The sequence below is a fragment of the Ursus americanus genome, chromosome 21 (assembly GCF_024610735.1).
Source record: "Ursus americanus isolate L20-20 chromosome 21, mUrsAme1.1.p, whole genome shotgun sequence".
In the NCBI taxonomy this organism is placed as follows: Eukaryota; Metazoa; Chordata; class Mammalia; order Carnivora; family Ursidae; genus Ursus; species Ursus americanus.
In genome coordinates this window covers 653,175-671,127 of record NC_142147.1, presented here as the reverse complement: position 1 = coordinate 671,127, position 17,953 = coordinate 653,175, and the positions used below count along the sequence as shown (strand labels likewise).

Here is a 17,953-nt window from a genome sequence, read left to right as displayed (position 1 = left end):
GGCTCTAGGGGTGACTCATCCTAAGTACGTTTGTTTTTAAGGAAAATTTCAGTGACTGACCGACACTCACTGAGGACCAGCCCAATGACCAGGGGCCCGTGAGGACCTGGAATGAACACACACCCCCGTGCTGAACGTGCTGCTGTCGGGTCGCCCCTGCCTCTCCGGCCCCGGGGCCGACTAGATCTGGGGGACGCAGGTCTTGCCGCTCACGGCCTGGGGTGCAGCCTAAGCCCGGACGGTGCAGCACTTCTCAGGCAGCAGGACCGTGCGTGCCCACCCACCTGACTTTCCAGAGGCATGTTGTAGACCTCCGAGTCCAGCAGCATGGTGCAGGCACTGAACGGCACCGCCTGGTTCGCGATGGTCCTCGCCGCCCGGCAGTGAACCCGCAGGATCTCCTGCTCGCAGGAAACAATGAGCTTTTCCTGGAGGAGAGGAGCCAGATGAGCCAGGACTCCCGCGGGGCCCGATGCGACCCGGCCCAAGGCCCCGCGCCCACAGCCACCGCTTACCCGCTCGATGCTGTGCTGTAGACGCAGCTTCCCCCGCACCGTCTCCTGCTGCTTGAACAACTCCTTCAGGGGCTCCGCCAGAGAGGGAGGGGGCGCAATCTGCAATCGTGGGGAGTGGGGGTTGGTGGGGCTGTGAACCCACAACCGGAATGCCCGCCCTCTGCCCGCCCTCCCCGAACAGCCTGGGTGCCCCGCGGTGTGACGACGGGAAGGGAAACAGAGGTGTGAGACCCAGTGGAAGATAAGCCCAAGTTACACAAACCACAGTGACCCCTACTGTTCTCCCTTTCCCAAACTTGCCATGATGCTCATGGTACCGTTTTGAAAACTAAAATTTAAACAAAAAAGGCAACCAAACATCTCACTGAACAGAAACCTCAGACCAGATTTTTTCAGGGTCTAGCGTCCCAGACGAGACAAAGCAGCTGACTCTCCCCGGCCCCAGGGCCGAGACGAGACGGCAAAGCTGCCTCACTCTCCTGCCCAGGGCACCCTGGGATCAAGGAGAGCCGTGCAGGGACAGCCCGCTGGGCTCAAAGCTAGCTCCCCCTACTCCCCAACCAAAGTGCTGGCCCGGGCATGCGGGGGACGGGGACGGCCCAGGCGTTGGGCCCCCACAGCCTCGCCCTTGGAGCTCAGAGCCACTTGTCCTCAATCAGAAGACACTGGATGTCGGTCCCGGTTCGCTGAGCTTTCTGCCTGGTGGGGAGCCAACTCAGACACCAACTTTCAGAGCACACACATCCAGTGTGACACCCCCCCCCCCCGAGACTGGTGACATGGGCTGCGTGCCTGGGCCTTCCCTAGGAGAGCCTCACGGTGTAACACAGAAGTTCTGGCTTTTCTTCAAGGTGTGACGGTGTCACCTGCACATGGTGTGGACAGGCAGCACCCGGGGAGCAGGCTGGGTGGGCTGGGAGTGAGCAGAGGAAGGCTGAGGTCTGGCTCTGCTGTGCCAGTAGGAGGCAGGAACCACCCAGGGGAAGCGTGTGCAACGGGAGAAGCAGGACATGCAAGACGTGTGCCTGATGGCCCGGATGTGGACTCAAGGGGGCTGGGAGGCAGTGTGCATGGCGGGGTTTGGACAGGTCACGTGCACAGACATGGGGTCACTGCGTGTCAATGGAGAACGATCAGACGGCCAAGGCAATGGAACAGACGAAAGGGACCAGAGGCTCTGGCTGCAGAGGCCACGGGTGGGGCTAGGGGCCTAGCGACAGGCCCTGTGGGTGGAGGGTCCCACGAGCCCCATGAAGGGTGCACTTGGAGGAGGTAGGGAGGGGGTCAGAGCTACTCAGCGCTCCAGTGTAAGGAGAATGGAGGCCTGGCTTCGCATCAGCAACGTGGGACCACTGGGAACCAGGACCGAAGCATGGAGGGCCTCAGACGGGCCAGGCCTACGTGTCCGTGGAGGCACTGGGGTGTTCGAGGGGCCCAGAGGGGGCCCCCGAGTGGCGGGACGCGGTATGGCTGCATCGGTGGGCGGGACGCAGGAGGTGGGTTAGTCCCAGGTGAGGAGGAAGGACACTCACAAGGCCAAGTGAGCAGGCCTGGTGACCCGGAGGGGCTATGTCGGTAAGGACCACCGTGTTGGAGGGTGGTCCCTGGGAGGGCACCAAGCCCGGGCACCCTGCTGGTGTGCCGTCTGCGCTCACGCGGCCCGCGGGGTACTCACCACGGGGATGTGCAGCTTGCTGAGCGGCTTGCCATCCAGGAGGTAGGAACCCGTGTAGGTGACGTACTCGGCGTAGCACTGGGGCGCCTGGGGCGTGATGTAGCAAAGGATCTTGCGCTTCTCCTCGATCTTCTTCCTGATCTGCAAGTATTCGAAGTACGGGTTGGACCTGTCGCTGTGGTAGGGCTCAATGTCGTCCAGCTTGATGGCATCCACGATGGCGGCCAGCGTCTGCTGGATCACCTCCCGCGTCTGCTGCGTGGACGTGTTCATCTGCTGCTGCAGCTGCTGGCTGGAGCGCTGGAAGCGGCGCTTGCGTGGGTGCTGGGCCTGGGGGTCCTCCTCCTCACAGCAGCGGCCCTTCGCTCTGGGGGCGGGGGCGGGGGCGGGCTCCTTCTCCGAGGGGGGCGAGCTCTGCTTGCTCTGGTTGGCCAGCATCTGGGCCCGGTTCCTGGTCATGCGCTGGGGGATCTCCTCCACTTTGGGGGCCTTCGGGGCTTCGGCCGCGGGTTTGGGCTCTGGTTCCGTGGCTTCGGGCTGGAGGCTGCCCAGCGGTCCCTCGAGGCAGGCACCGTCGAGGGGGCCAGCCCCATCCACCGCGTGCGCCGGTGCCGGGCCATCCACGGGGGCGTCGGGCCCGCTGTGGGACGCGGCCGGGAGATCCTGGCCCTCAGCCTCCTCCTCTCCACTCCCTGGTGGACGCTGCTCGGGGGGTGCCGGTGCGGGCCCCAGGCTGGAGTCAGAGTCCTCGGGGACCCTCCCCTCCGACACGGCCCCCGCCTCTACCGCAGCTTCCAACAAGGCATCTGGCTTGGGCTCCGCGGGGGGCTCGGGCTCGGGCTCAGGCTCGGCGGGGAGCCGGGGAGCCCCCTGGTCGGGGGGCAGCATAGGCTGCTCCTCAGCAGCTGACGCAGGGACATCCCCGCCATTCGGGACCACAGGGGGCCCCGCAGGGCTCTCTTCTGGAGGAACGAGGGCAGTCTCCTCTATAGGTTCTGTTTCGACATCATCAGAAACGTCTTTAGCTTGAAGAGGGGGGAGCTCTGGCAGCGAGAAGGGCCCGAGATCTAGGTCGTCCTCAGAGTTGGGGAAGCCGTCAGGCCAGGGCACCGGCTCCACCTGGCCGAGGGCCGACAGGTCATGCCCGTTCTCCAGGAAGTTACTTTCCATGGGCCCCAGAGCCTCCACCTGAGTCACGGTGGTCAAACACGCAGGCTCCGGGGCCATGTCGGGGGGAGCTTCCGGAAGCGGTTTGCAGTTGGTGAAAAAGGGCTCCAGCCTGGAGGCAGGGGCAAAGGCGGCTGGTTCCTCTGGGGCAGAGACTGAGGCCGGGACCGCCTCCACCGCGTCGCCTTTGGCGCCCTCAAGTCCAGACTCGGTGGCCGACAGAGGGTACGAGTCAGGGGAGCCTGGGTAAGGGGGCTCCGTGGCGCCAAAGGGCCCGGGGGCAGCCGGGTGGAGGGCCTCACTGGGGCAGAAATGCTGCGGGGACTCTGGGAGTCGCTGTGGGGACTTAAGCAGGAGGTCCGGCCCCACAGGCCAGCTGACAGGGTTCTCAGGGGTGCCCCCAATCAGGCTGCAGGAGAGGCCCTGCTCCGAGGCCGCTGGGTGCGCCCACTCGACGGGCTCCTCCGTGATGACAGTGCTGAAGGGCCCCTCGTCCAGCGGCTCCAGATAGCTGGGCTCCGGGGGGATAATGGCGGCAGTGGCCTGCTGGTCCTCTGTGGCATCCAGGGGGATGCCCAAGTCAGGGGGCAGGGCGCCCTCCATGGATGGGGCCAACAGCTCATCTCTGTGTGGAGGGGGGGACTTTGCTTGTAAACCAGAGAAAGCACCCTCTGGGGAGGGGGTGACGTTGACCACGGCCGCAGGCGGGCAGTGCAGAGTGTCTGCTTTGGGGGAGGGGATGCCATAGTCCGGGGAGTAATACCCCGGAGACAAGCAGGCGAACTTCTCGGCAGGGCCTGGGGGCCCAGGGGCCTTGTCCTCCAGGGGCTGCCCAGGTGAGTCGTAACTGGACGCAGTGGGGACACTCTGCTGTCTGAACAGCTTGTCCCCAGTGCTGAATTCTTCCTCAGGGGTCCTCCTGATGTCGACGGAGACTGAACGGTAAAGGCTTGTGCACAACGGCCTTGTGGGCGTCTGGCTCGCGGTCTCCGGAATCCCACTCGCTGCCACAGAGAACCTGTCGAAGAAGGAGGGGGAGCAGGCGCTGGCGGACGTGCTGGACGCGGGCTGGGGGTCTGCACAGTCAAAAATGAGGTCGGAGTAGTCGTCGGCGCTGCAGGACGGCGTCCTGGGCGTGTGCATGGCCTCCTCGTAGCTGGGGCACGACACCACGGATGCGGGTGTGGGGACCCCGGTGGGCCGGCCCTGGTCAGGCCTGGGAGAAGCAGGCAGGACCTCTTTCATGTGCGGTCCCGCCAACCAGTCCCTGGTGTCCACAGCTGGTCCCGGGTGGGGCTTGTTCTCGGTGGCTGGCAGGGCAGGGGCAGACTCCTTGAGCTTCTTGTCCTTCAGGGCGGGGTCCAGCGCCAGTGGCTTCTTTGGAGGGACATCCAGACTCTTCTTGCGTGCGTCCTCGGCGGGCTTCACCCTCTCCTTGAGCTTCGGGTCTCCGGACCTGTGCCTCATCTTCTCCATCTGCTTCATCCTCTCCTTGTGCCGCTTGTGGCGCTCCTCAACCTCCAGGTCCTTCTGGGAGAGCATGCGCTCGAAGCTGGTCATCATCAGGTCACCGTCACCCAGCAGCTTCTCTCTGGGCCGGGCGTCTCTCTTGGCCGGGTCTCTGGACACTGGCAGCTTCTCGTTTCCATTGCTGACCTTTGCCGGGTCACCCTTCTCTTTTTCGGGGTTTTCCTTGAACTTCTCCTTCAGTTTGGTCTCGCTGAGTTTCAGGCTCTCCTCCCTGGACTTGTCTCTGAGAGGGTTTGGAGGGTTGTCCTTGTCCCTGGCCACAGGCTTCTGCTCGTCCTTGTGGTGCCGCAGGAGCCCGTCCCCATGCCTGTCCCTGTGCTTGTCCCTGTCGTCCCTCCACTTCTCCCGGTGCTTCTCCCTCCTCCTCCTCTCCTTGAGGGCGCTGGCGGCACTGGACCCATAGGGCTTCAGCTCCTTCTCTACTTTCTTAGAGGGTTCTCTTTCAGAATCGTTCTTATCTTTCTTCTCAGTGGAGAAAAGCTCAATGGCTTTATCTAACCCGTCCTCTGCGTCGGCTTTTGTGCCGTAAGGGATCCCGTAAGTGTCAGCGTCTGAGAAGTCCTTGTCGTACTGGCTGGGGTCCTTCCTGCCGCCAGAGTCCTTGTAATCATCGCTCTTTTCTCTTTTCTCGGACTTGTCTTTCTTGATCCTGTCTCGGTCGTGACTTTTCTTGGATGAGGACGAAGAGTGTCTGTGCCTCTCTTTCTCCTTGACCTTCTCCTCCGGGGGCTCCGTGAAGGACACCTCCAGGAGGGCGCTGAGGCCTGGCTCCTGCCCACGGTCCGTGAAGCTGTCTGAGGACACCTCGCTGGCCTTGTCGTTGGAGTCCTCTCTGTACGCGTGCAGGGCCTCTTCCTCCAGCTTCTCCAGCAGGCTCTTCTCAGCCTCTGCGCTCCTCGACGCCTTCCTGTCTCGGCAGTGCTCCCTGTCCGGCCTCTCCCGGTGCCTGCTCTTGGCCTTGTCCTCAGCAGGGGGCTTCCTCTCCACCTTCTCTGGGGGCTTCTGTTTGTTTTTCTTTTCCTGAGTGGAGTCGACAGACGTCCGGTCTTTCCTGTCCTTGTACTTTTCTGCAGAGTCTTTATCCTTCTTGTCTTTGTGCTTCTCGAGGACTTTCTCTTTCTTGTCTTTGCCCCCTTCTGTGGCCCCCTTCTCCTTTTTCTTTTCTCGGAGCTCCCGGTCTTTCTGCTTCTCCGAGTGCTGCCGGTCGGCGGAGTGCTTCCGGTGCCGGTCGGTGTCCAGAGGGCCGTCCGCCCGTGGCGTGTCCCCGGCCTCCCCGAGTCTGAGCCCGCTGGCCGTGTATTCATCTTTCTCATCCTCGCTCTCGTCGGTAAAGATGTCTGCAATGTACCAGCTCTTCTCCTTTCCCTTCTTCTCATCTTTCTTCTCAGGGAAGTCCTCGGAAAGAAGCCCAGGGAAAGTCTTCTCCCTCTTTTCTTTAACTTGGTCGAGAGATGCCTTCCTCTCCTTGTCTTTGCTGTGTGTGTCTTTATGCTTCTCCTTGGTATCTTTTTTCTCTTTAAAACATTTATCAAATTCCTTGTCCTTCTGACATTTCTCAAGGATAGATTTTTCGCTTTTATCTTTGTCACTGGACTTGTCTTTGTATTTCTCTAATTTCGCTTTTTCCTTCTTCTCTTTCTCTCTGGCAGCGTGGAGCCTTTCCCAGGGCTCCAGGCCCTTCCCGAAGTCGCAGTCGGGCCTGTCCTTGAAGCTAGCCTCGCCGCCCAGTTCCTTCAGCTCCTCCCGGTACGCCTCCTCAGGCTTGGCCCTGCCGTCCTTCCGCTCCTTGGCGCCCTCAAGGGGGTCCTTCCTGTCCCGTCCACCCTCGGCGGACTCCCTCCTCTTTTTGTCCTTCTCGGGGAGGCAGCTGGGGACACCTTTGTGCTTCTCCATCTGCTCCTTCCTCCTCTCGCAGCTCTTGTCCAGACAGTCCCTGTCCTTCTTCCTGAAGAAAGCATCTCTGTCACTCCGCTTGTCCCCATAGTCTCGCTTTTCGCGGCCCTTGTTTTCCCGCTTCTTGTCCTTGCCGTCCTCTTTCACCGTCTCCAGGATCAGTCTGGCCACAGGGTCGCTCTTCACGTCCCTGTAGTCCGTCACTGGAGAATCCCAGCTGTCGTCCCCTTTGAAATCAAAGGATGAGTCAGACAGGTCAGAAAACCACCTGTCCTGCTGGTCGTCAGAGAGGCTGAACTTGGTATCTTCATTCTCCAGAAACTGACTTTTGTTACAGTATTCATCAAAAGCAGACGAGTCTTCCTTATAAACCTTTTCTTTCTTGAGTTTTTCTTTCTCTTCTTTGAAAGTCTTCTCTTTCTCCTTTGAAAGTCTGTCCTCTTTAAAGTCATTCTTTTTCTCTAACTTTGAGGGCCTGTCTTTGGACTTTTTCTTCCTTTCCTCTTTGTACAGTCTCAGCTTTTCCTCTTTAGGAGACTTCTCCTTCACTAGTTTCTCCTTTTCAGCTTTATTCAAACGGTCCTTTTCTTCTCGGAAGGACCTGCTCATGTCTTTGATTCTCTTCAGGGACTTCTCATCCTTGGAGACCTTGACCACCTCCTCTTTGAAGAGCCATTCCTTCTCCTCCGACTTCATCTTGCCGAGTCTCTCTTCCTTCTTGAAGTGGTCCCTGTCGTGCTTCAAGGCTTTCAACTTGTTCTCGCTGGACACATCGTTGTCCAGAAGTATGGCCTTCTCAGACCTCTGCTTGGAGTCCTCATACTCGTAGGTGAAGCTTTTCAACTTGAGTTCCTGACTGACCGAGCACAACCCTTTCTCCTTGTTTTTGTGTTTGTGTTTCGTTTTGTGTTTCTTGACGACCTTCCCCTCCTTGTCCAGCTTGGGGATGGCGCCATCCACACTGGCATGGAAAGAGTTCTTCTTCTCAGACAGGGCGCTCTGCAGGCTGCCCCTCTTCCTGTGCTCCTGCTTCTTCCTCACAGGCTTCAGCGACTCCACGCTGGAGCCCTCAGAGGAGCAATCAGACTCGCTCGTCAGTCTCGTCCTTGTGGAGTCTGATAAAGAGCTGACCTCTGACCAGGCAGGAGAAGAAATGGTTTTCCAATTGTCTGTCCGCCAGTGCTTGGTGTGAGGGTCTGCGTGGCTAGGGTTATGCTTCTGGGCAGCAGAGCTCCCGTGGGACGAGGTGGAGGAGGCAGACAGAGAGCTGAACAGGGAGGGGTCCTTCAGCACCAGCGGGGACTCCTTGAGGCAGCCAGAGCTCCCCACTGAGTCCCCGTCGTCCTCGCCGCTCTCCGAGGACTCGCTATCTGACTCAGACGAACAGAACTTATCATTCCTCTTCCCAAATCGCACCTCTTTGCCTTTTGTTTCTTTCTTTCGCTTCTTTTTCACTTTATTTTTTTCCTTCTGCTGCTTGGCATTAGAAGGTTCCCGTGTTTTGTTACTGGGCAATATCGTGTGCGCCGAGAGTCTCAGCTTCTCTCCTGTCCCCACAGTGACACCAACGTCCTCCTCGTCCGACGTGTCTGACAAGATGCGATGAGCCGCTTTCTTTGGTGCAATTGTGTTATTTTTAGTGTAACTTTTCACTTCCATTTTGGGAATAGAAATAAAACTATTTGACTTAGTTTCTTTTCTGTAATCCTTTTTCAGTAAGTGTTTGTCATCCACTGGAGGGACTCTGTCCTGCTCGTCATCCTCGTCAAACTCGTACTCATCCTTGACGGGGGTCACAGTTTTCTGGGGCTCCGGATTCTTAGCCTTGTGCTTCAGGCCTTTCTCAAATTCAGAGTCTGTGTTATTGCCATCAACTGAGCTAGAAGGTGCGAACGACGGGGCGTCTTCCTCCTCTGAGCTCTCTGCTGGGGACAGGGAGGAAGGGGTCAGAGGCAGAGTCACAGCAACGCACATGGGGAGGGCAGGGTGCAGAGGAGGCCCGGGCCGCCCTCGCAGCGGGGGGAAGGGAGGAGCAGCCCTTCGCCTGATTTACTGCAATCGGAGGCCCACCAGAGGCAGGAGGAAACCAGAGAGAGGTCTGTGTGAAGACAGGGCCGGCACATAAGGAGGAAGCCTGCAGGACTGCTGGCACGGAAACCCCCGGGGACAGGGTCCTGGCAGTCCAGAAGCTCCTGTAAGCACAGGGTCCGTGGAGGCGGAGAGGCCCCCCGCGCCCCCCCCGCAGCAGCACAAGGAGGCCTGTGCCCTGTGCCCCCACCCCAGCCGGCGCCCAGCCACTGACCGGTTGAGCTCTCCTCGCTGGACGTGTAGGTCCCCTTGCCCAACAGGAGATTCACCATGGTCGGGGAGTTGGCCACCTTTAGTGGCGTCTCGCCTTTCCTGTTGCTTTGCTGAGGGTTCCCCCCATACCGTAGCAACAGCTTCACCACCTACAAAACAGCAACAGGCACATGAGGGAGCTTCCTGATACACGAGGGTGCTGCTATACCCGTCTGTGCAAACCTGTAGCCAAACAGCGCCCTGCCCCGCGTCCCCCCACCAAGGACCAGAAGCCGAGCACACAGCACGGCCCGGTGGGCTCTCCAGACCAGAGACTCTCCTGCGGGAAGGAGCCTAGTGGTGTCCCACCCCCTTCCAAGCTCTCTGCCACAGGGACAGGTCCCAGCTCCTGCAGAAGTCCTCCTCCCTCTCCATGGGGTGCCCACGTCCCCTGAATCTCCTCACATGCACAATCCCCTCCCGCCAATGAGCTGCCGTCTGGCAGGGTTCGGTGGGTGTGGAAGGGCTCTGGAAGTCTGGGGCAAGGGGGGACCGGGGGGGGGGGTTGACAGAAAAGAGGAAACAAAGACCAAGCTTCTGTAAGTAGGTTTATTTTGTGTTTTCATTCATTTTAGAAAATAAGATCGCCTCTTCCGTGCTTAGTCTTACACGTGTAAGGGTGGTCCTGTGCATGATAGACATGTAGCGTGACATTTCAGCAGCTGTGTTCAACTGTCTACACCCAGCAACTGTGCTGCTCACGCCTGCGGTGGCTGGCTCCCTGGACTCAAGTGCAAATACTGAATCCAGTCGCAGCTTTGGTCCAGATAATGCAGTGGAAAAGAGCCTTTAACAAGGACAGCCTCATCGCTCCCACGCCCATTCTCACGCAGGACACCGTGCCTCCCCTCATGGGGACCCAGCTGCCCGCTCTAGCAAATCGCCACGCCCTCTGATGCGCCAAGTCTGAAACCGACCTCACTGACCCTCCAGGTGTGTGGTGTTGGCCTCTTCCTTTCCGGGCGCATGGGGCCCCTTCCAGTGCTGGGACTCTGGTCCCGTGTCCCTGCCGTTTGCCCACTGAGGGCTGCCCCTACTGCTGGAGGCCACCACGTCCGCCGGCCCCTCCTCTACGGCCAACAACGCAGGACAAGCTGCCCTTGTGCTCTCCTCCCTCCTGCCTCTGCCGGTAACTGTGCCCTGGCTGGGAAAGGGTTTCTGCCACACAGACCCTGAAGGCCGCTGGGCCCACATGGATAACCCAAGGCCACCACTTCCTGACCCTTTGCTTACTCCCACCTGCTGAGTCCCCTCACCGTGTGAGGTCACAGGTTCACAGGTCCCAGGACCCAGGCAGGGATCTCTCTGGGGGCCATTACCCTGCACCCCTCACCATACTTACAATCTACTCCGTGAGATAGTTTCACAATAATAATTATAAAAGGACAGAGATTCAAAGGGCGGCCCCCTTCCTCCCCATTCTGTTGGCTACCAGCTCACCGGTAGCCTCAGGTCACCCCCAGCCTCCCCCCAGTCCCCGATCCCCTGCCCTGGATGTTTTTTGCATATCCCAAACATTTCATAAACATCTTTGGTACATTTCTCTAAAAGGACCTTAAAACACCAAAAAACCACGATGCCTTTATCTTATCTAAAAAGCGAACTGTAATCCCTACCATTAAGTACATAACCCGCATCCAGATTTCTCCAGTCACCCCCACCGTGGTGACCTGTCACCTTCCAATCGCTTGTCACACGCTCGGTGCTGCCAGTCCCCCGGCATCTGCCAGAAGCGACGGGGCAGGGCAGCTACAAGGGAGCGTGAGAGGTGCACTCTGGTCTAGAGGCGCTGTCCTCGCCATGCCCCACTGTCCATCTCCGGCCGGAGCCTCTTCACGATGGTCTGGGAGCGACCGCAGCAAGAGCCTCCCCATGTCTGTGCATCTCCTGCTTCAGACCTGAAGGCACCTGTTTCCCCGAGGGGCTGGGTCCTCTCGGGGAGACTGCGCACTTGAGCACTCCCTGCTCCTGCACTGGTTACAGCGGTCCTCCCGTGTCCTGGCTACACCCCTCAGTGCTGCATCACCATGGGTACCACAGGGACAGGGACGGGGACAAGGATGAGGCGGCAGCAGCCCCTGAACCTCCTCCCTGCGGATGATCATTCCCCTGCCAACACCCAGACACACCTGCATGGCCAGAGTGGGGCCCTGTCCACAGGCTGCGAGGGGTGCAAGGGGCCACCCAGGCGCTGACCCAGGATGAGCAGAGCGGGCTGTGGGGGGAGGGGGCAAGTGTGCGGGACGGCAGGACGGCAGGGACAACGGACACGGAACAACAGAACGGTGCCCGAGGAGGCCAGCAGGCCCGCCAGGGGACGTGCAGGGAGGTGCCCACCTTGTAGTGCCCGTTGTTGGCGGCATCGTGCAGGGGGGTGTCGTCATCCAGGCCCTTGGTGTTCACTTCCGCCCCCGCGGCCAGCAGCTGCTTGGCGACGTCGTAGTAGCCACGGTTACACGCCTCATGCAGCGCTGTCCAGCCTGGAAACAGACACTTAGGACCTATGTTATTTAATCCTCAAGAACACCAGTCCTGTCCCGCGGCCGCACTCTCCAGGGGCCCTGATGGTGGTGGCGCCTGCGCGGGAGGGCTATAGGTCCCGGGAAGCCCTGAGTGTCCTTAACTGTGGCGCCTTGTTTGCTCCACGATGAGCAGCTTGCTGACCCTGGAGATAACCACCTGCAAGGACCACCTGGAGCAGAGGACTGGTGGACACAGCCTCAGTCCCACGCACGGGAAGGCTGAGGAGGCGCCGGGGGAGGACGCGGAGCCTGTCGCCAGAGCTGCAGGCTTGGGAGCACGCCCTCGGTGAAGCACGGGGCTGAGGCCATGCCGGAAGGCCTCCCCTGGGGGCCGCTTCTGCTAGAACCTCAAACGGCCTCCAGGAAGCAGGGCCTCAAATGTCAGTGTGCAAACAGGGCCCACCCCATGGACACAAATTCCAGTCCTTCAGAAAATCCTCATCTAGTAAAACTGCTTTTTTAAAAAAAGGTGCTAAATGAGGTTTGGGCCAAACAACTATCAACTAAGGCAGCGGGAAAAGTCTAGACACGTTTGTCTCGTCATGAAGACTGCTCTGCTTGTCTATGTTCCCCCCGCACGCGGAGCAAACAGGGCAGCAATCTGCGGCCGACGCGGCAGAGCCAAGTACCCTGTGCACACGAGGCCGTCCCAAACCGCGCCCACAGGCCCTTCAAGTAAATCAGGCCCAGCTGCCTCAGGCCAGGGGAGAAACCCCCACTTCTGTCCTACGTTCAAGGGCAGGCTCAGGAAGGTGTCCCGGGCTGACAGGCACAGAGCCAGAGGCAGACCCCTCTACCACACAACTGGGGTTGACAGAACACAACAGGTGGCATCTAAAAACTCCCCAATTCTCTTAAAAATAGTGAAAAATAAAATGATCTTACTTTCGAAATATTTCCCGAAACACAGATTCCTCCCTTCTCAGAAACAGCAAATTACACTGGTCGAAAAGCAGGACCACCCCCCCCCCCCCGGGGCCGTGCACGCACTCTGGCTCCGGCCACGCTGACCCCTAGGTCTGGGCTGTGCCTCCTGAGACCTGGCACACGCTCGCTCGGCCAGAGGGCTCCGTGGAGGTGGGGGCCCAGCCTCTCGTTCTTCTGTGAGCGCTCACCTGCGAAGTCCTTCACGTTGACATCTGCGCCCTCACCGATGAGCTCCTTGATGCGCCGGGCATCCCCGCGGATGGCTGCGCGATGAAGGCGTGTCTCTCCGCGCTCGTTTCGCTTGTTCACTTTGTCTTTGGTTTTTGAGGCAGAGTTAGGCGTCCCCTTCTGACACACTGTCGACTGGGAGGGGTGCTTTGGTGTTGTGTCTACTGCAGACCAAGGAGAGGACAAGCGAGGGCTCAGTGGGGGGTGTCCCTGGTCACAGAAGCCTCTAGGACCTGGGACGCTTCCACGAGGAAAAGGGGACGCCCTCGCATGGGCGCTCGTCCCCAAGACTACCCCATCCCTGGGGGCTCACCTGGGCTGTTGGCAGACTCCTCGGCAGTCATCTGCATGAGGAGAGCCACCTGCTGGCGCTCGGAGAGGGGGTAGCCGGCTCGGATCCCAGACAGCCCCATGCCAAACAGCAGTCCGGCCTTCCGGGTGACGGGCTCCTTCTTAATCCTCTTCCGCTCAGGACCCTGCTTCTCTGTGAGGCGGTGGAGGAGACAGGGGGAGATTTCATGCCACGCCGTCCTCAGACCCCGCAGCCTGACCTGGCGCCATGGAGCCCCTGCCTCCCACCTCACAGCTCACAGGGAAAGGGCAAGAGCAGAGGTGGCAGCGCCGTGCCGCCCGTCATCACCTCCAGTGGCAACAGAGACAGTCTTGACACCGTGTGATCAGCCAGTGAAGCCTGCTCTGCCTCGGCCCCCACCGACCGTTCGCTCTGCTCAGGTGCCTCCCCACACTGCCCACCGCGCGCCAGGCGGTGGGACAGCCCCTCGCCAGTGTCCTGGTTCACACAGGACGGTCTCCGTCTATTAAATACATGTGTGCACACTCCAATTCCTCCTTCCCCGTCCCGCCTCCAAACAGTGCAGATATAAATGGCAAACACAGTTTAGAAATACATAAATAGATCGAGGCCGACTCGTCAGTACTGTACCTTTCTTCTTGCTTCTAGGGACCTCCATTTCATGCCATGGCCCTTCGAGGAGCGAACCAGCCTTGCAGTACCACGACATGGACTGAGCTGGAGGCATCTAAAGGCATCAACACAGAGCACTAACCAGATACGATGGAACAGCTCAGCCGTTCCGTGTCAGCCTCTCAGGACGTGCACGTCCTCCACTTGTCCGACCCGCTACAAACACCCTGCCAACCCTGCACACAAGCCCACTGTGCTGTTTCTTCGAGAAGAGGCAGGGTAAGGGGGAGAAAATGCACCCCAAACTCCACGAACCAGGAGCCAAAGCTGCCCCTCTGCTGGGGAACTTGGGATCCACCAGAAGCCTGGGCCCTCCCCACAATGCCCCGTGTGTGCTGGATGGGGCCCTTGTGTGGGGGGACCGGGGTGGTTAGGGGGCATTCTAGGTCACGGGGTGCAAACTGCAGCCGGGGAAGGAGGGTTATCATGGGAGACTCGGGTCCCTGTAACTCTTCTCGGGAGCGGGAGGGGGGGGTTCTCCTGCTTTCCACTCAGCATGTCGGAGAACTGGCTCACTGGCTGGGGTCTGCCCTCAGGAGGCGGGTGCCGTCTGTGAGCGATGGGCAGACAGACTCCCGCCTGCCTCACCCGCCCCGCTCCAGGACACCCCCAGCCCCACAGGTGCAGCGCGGTACATTTTCTGTGAGCTGCTCTGTCCTGAGAAAGCCGTGCCCTGCTGGCACGCGGGTTCCCACGCTTCGGGTGGTGGCTCCCCCGTACCACAGGCACCACCAGCAAGTTAGTTTCTACCCCCCCCAGGACAGCCCAAGGAAGGAAATAAATTCCAGAACGTTCCTCCTAGTGACCGCAGACCCTGCTCTTGCACGCCGTCCCATTACCTGCACACTGGCAGAGGCAGGGGCAAGTGTCCACACAGGGTGACCTGCGGAGCAGCTCCCCTGCCCAGTGGCCCCCAGGGTCCCAAGATTTAAGCCACACTTCCGCAGTGACCCAGGGCCACAAAGCCCAGGTTGCGAATTTGGTTTCAAAGTTCTCCCACGCTGACTGTGCCACTGACCTGCCCCTGGGTGCACCGCACCTCTACCTGCCTTCTCTGCTTCTCACTCCGCCACGGGCTGCTCCTTTACAGGTTCCCATGTATGAGCAGAGACAGAAACCAGACTGCATCCCTAGAACATCATGCTGACCAGCCGCTCTGTGACGCCCCTGCCGACGCCGTGTTTCCAGCACAGCACCCCGGGTGCTAGAACGCTCCCATGCTCTGCAGTCTGGACCCAATTTCCACCCAGTCTCCTGGGACCACCAGAGCCTCTTGGGCCCCTACCCAAGGAGCCCCCACTGAGCAAACACAGTTCGGCGGCTGCTGCCTCCCCCAGGGGAGTGGACACAGGAAGCCGACTGGAGGAGAAGAACGCAGAGCTCAGAGAAGCACATGAGGTGCCGAGAACTCCTGGTCATGGTGACAGAGGAGAGTCAGAGGCCCAGCCCTGCTCTCTGCTGCAGTGGACCCAGGGAGGAGCAAGGTAGGCTCGGGGCAGGTACAAGTGATGGTACAGGCTTAGATCCCTTAGAAGTTGGGGAGGTAAGAGAGGCATTTCCCATGAGTGGCAGATGAAAACCACTCGTGGCCTTTTGCCCAAAGGGCTTTCTGCAGTAACAGAGCATGCCCCCCCCCCCGCCCCGCCGAGCAGGACACGACAGCACAGGCCTGTGGTCTCACAAAGTCACATGGAGGATGCGGAGACACAGTGCGCAGGGAGCCAGGAGCCCTGGATGGCACAGGACAATGCGCAGGGACACAAAAGGCCCTGACAGCCCCTCCTGGTGGGAGGGGCCTCGCAGCCCACCTTCCCACACGGCTCTCCCAGAGTGGAAACAGGACGTCTATGGGTCTTAACTCAGGGGAAACACCCAAATGTAACCCCATCTTCTAAGATGCCCGTCTCCTGATGGTGAAATGTGGTTCCCCAGCAGCACCTGCTGCGACCAGTATCCTGAGGGCCTTAGTCCAGCCGGGCCACGTGCGGCCTGGGCTGAGGAGCCCAGGGAAGCTGTGCCCAGAGGAAGAACCGACTGCTGGCCAGAGGTGCCCAGCCACACAGGGTCAGTCCCACCTGCCCCTCTTAGCAGCTGCCGTGCCTGTGACGAGGCGTCCGCAGCAGGAGGGGGAGCAGGACGCACAGCCCGCCTCTGCATCCCCCACCCCTGCTGGGTGGCGTCCCCACCGGCCGGAGGAGGACCCACAACCCAAGGCGGCCTCTCCAGACACTGGGGAGGCCCCTCTGGCAATCTGCTAGCTTTTGTTTCTAAAATCTAACTGGAAGCAAAGGAGAACTGACACATCTCCCAGGCATGTGCCAAGTCACAAACCAGAAACCCGGCGCACGTGGCGCTGGGGAAGTTCCCCGCGGCGAGCCGCAGGCAGGGGTCAGCCGGAGGCCCAGGGCTCAGATGTGCTTCTAGTTCTGCAAGGGCTCTGCAGAGGCCCAGGGAAGGTGGCCCGGAGATCACTTGGGAAACACGGGCCCACTGTCCCAAAGGCTAGAGCGGGGCCACTATTCCTGCTGGGTCCTTCCCTTCCGGTCTGTCCAGTCTGTCTCCCTCATCCCGGCTGTGTTCCCAGCGTTCTGACTGTGGCTGGTGAGGGTGATGGTTTCACACGAGCCTGGACAGTCCCCCTGCACCATCATCAGGAAAACACGCTGACGGGACGCCACCTTGGATTTCCATGGTGCGAGCTCGATGTGGTGACATCAGTGCCACACCGTGCCATCCCTTCTCGGGTGCAGCCCCCGAGCTGGCAAATGCAGGGGTCCCCGCCCTCCACAGCCGATCCCACCAGTAAACCCCCACCCCCTTCTCAGCCAGGCCTTTTGGAACACAGCACCACAACTGCAGGGCTGGAGTGTGGCCTCTCCCGATGGGGTGGTTCTAAGGGACCTCACTTTACAGACTCCATTTCCTGCCACTGCGCTTCCCTCCCCGGCAGAACCCGGACGTCTGGCAACAAGGCAGCTTTCCTCCGTGGAACCAGGCGGGAGTGCTGCCGGCCCTCCGGACTCCACGGCCACCTCAGCACCCGCTCTGCCCCTGCCGTCTTGTCACCACGCGCTGATGTGCATACCTACCTGTGTTCTGCCCACAACACACCCCACCCCTACACTCAAGGACCCTGGTGCACAAACGCCAAGGGCTCTGTCTTCCCAGTGCCGTCCAGCTGCTTTCTCTCGACACCCCGAACTTCTTTCCCGCTTCCTGTCTCTTCCTGCTTCTCTTCCGCAGTCCAGGCAACTTCCTTGGCTGTAACTATGAAGCCACAAGTTCTTACGTTCTGCGTAATGAGCTTTGTGGCCTGTCCACAGAAGCTTTAACTGCACTGGTAACTTTAGTTTCCACGTACTCCATTTTATGTATTTTAGAAACCAGCGCGGTGTTCTCTGGCAGCGCCTTGCTCCTCGCCCCCTGTCCAACTTCTCCTTCACCGCATCTACCGGGTCACGCTCCGTACCCAGCACCCCACGCGAGGGCCCCGGGGCCAGCTCCTTCCCAGGACGGCGCCCCTCCTCGTGCTCTGTGGTTCTGACCCGGCACTAGGGTTTGTCTGAACCCTGGGAAACTGCACGGAAGCCCATCTCTCCAGAGAGGACTGGCTTCTGCTTTGATCTGGGGTTGGAGGGAGGGAGAGGCGCTCCCAGCAGCACGGGGTGACCCACGTTCTGGTCCCAGGCCTGCAGGGGGCAGGCTATGCGTAATTTCTGGGGACACCTCTCAGAGCCCCTTGCCCCGCGTGGGTTGGGGTCTTCTTCCTGCCTGAGGTGTCCCAGGTGTGGTTCTCATGGGCGTATCCGCTGTGGCCCTGACAGACCGGCGGCGGCTCTGTTCCTGGCTCCTGGGGACTTGGAGCGCTTAACCAGTCCTTCGTTATGTTCACCACTCGCCATCTCTGACTTCTGGGCTGTTCTGGCTGACGGCTTTTTCAGAAGACACAGCCCACCACACTGCCCAAAAGGGAGACCTGTAAGCCCTGCGCTCCACCCTAACCCTGCCATGGCAGCACTGCTCTGACTCTACTCCACGGGACAGCATTTGGTGGCGCTGCTGTGCAGTCACGGAGCTCACCGAGTCCGCAGGCAGAGTTTGGGGACATCTGATGGCAGGCAGGGCACTGGGCACGGGGGACACGCCAACGTCAGGAGCAAGCCAATGTGAA

The 17,953-nt window shown here is 60.1% G+C and overlaps 1 protein-coding gene across 13 annotated transcripts in view; it reads right to left on the bottom strand.

Annotated features, from left to right (window-relative positions):
* ANKRD11 (ankyrin repeat domain 11) overlaps window positions 1-17,953 on the bottom strand; it is a 186,034-nt gene that overhangs the window by 4,660 nt on the left and 163,421 nt on the right. For 7 of the 13 annotated variants that reach the window (XR_015727984.1, XM_087870363.1, XM_087870358.1 and 4 more), the window contains 7 exons: window positions 13,111-13,281; window positions 12,758-12,961; window positions 11,458-11,600; window positions 9,083-9,230; window positions 2,191-8,705; window positions 516-614; window positions 285-428 (listed from right to left, as the gene is read on the bottom strand). Coding sequence is in view for 12 of the 13 variants with exons in the window: in XM_087870363.1 (XP_087726489.1) it covers window positions 285-428; window positions 516-614; window positions 2,191-8,705; window positions 9,083-9,230; window positions 11,458-11,600; window positions 12,758-12,961; window positions 13,111-13,281 (7,424 nt within the window). In the remaining variant the exon portion in view is untranslated. Of the gene's footprint in view, window positions 1-284; window positions 429-515; window positions 615-2,190; window positions 8,706-9,082; window positions 9,231-11,457; window positions 11,601-12,757; window positions 12,962-13,110; window positions 13,282-13,740; window positions 13,838-17,953 lie in introns of all 13 variants that reach the window. The other 6 variants (XM_087870365.1, XM_087870366.1, XM_087870361.1 and 3 more) reach the window with 4 other exon arrangements.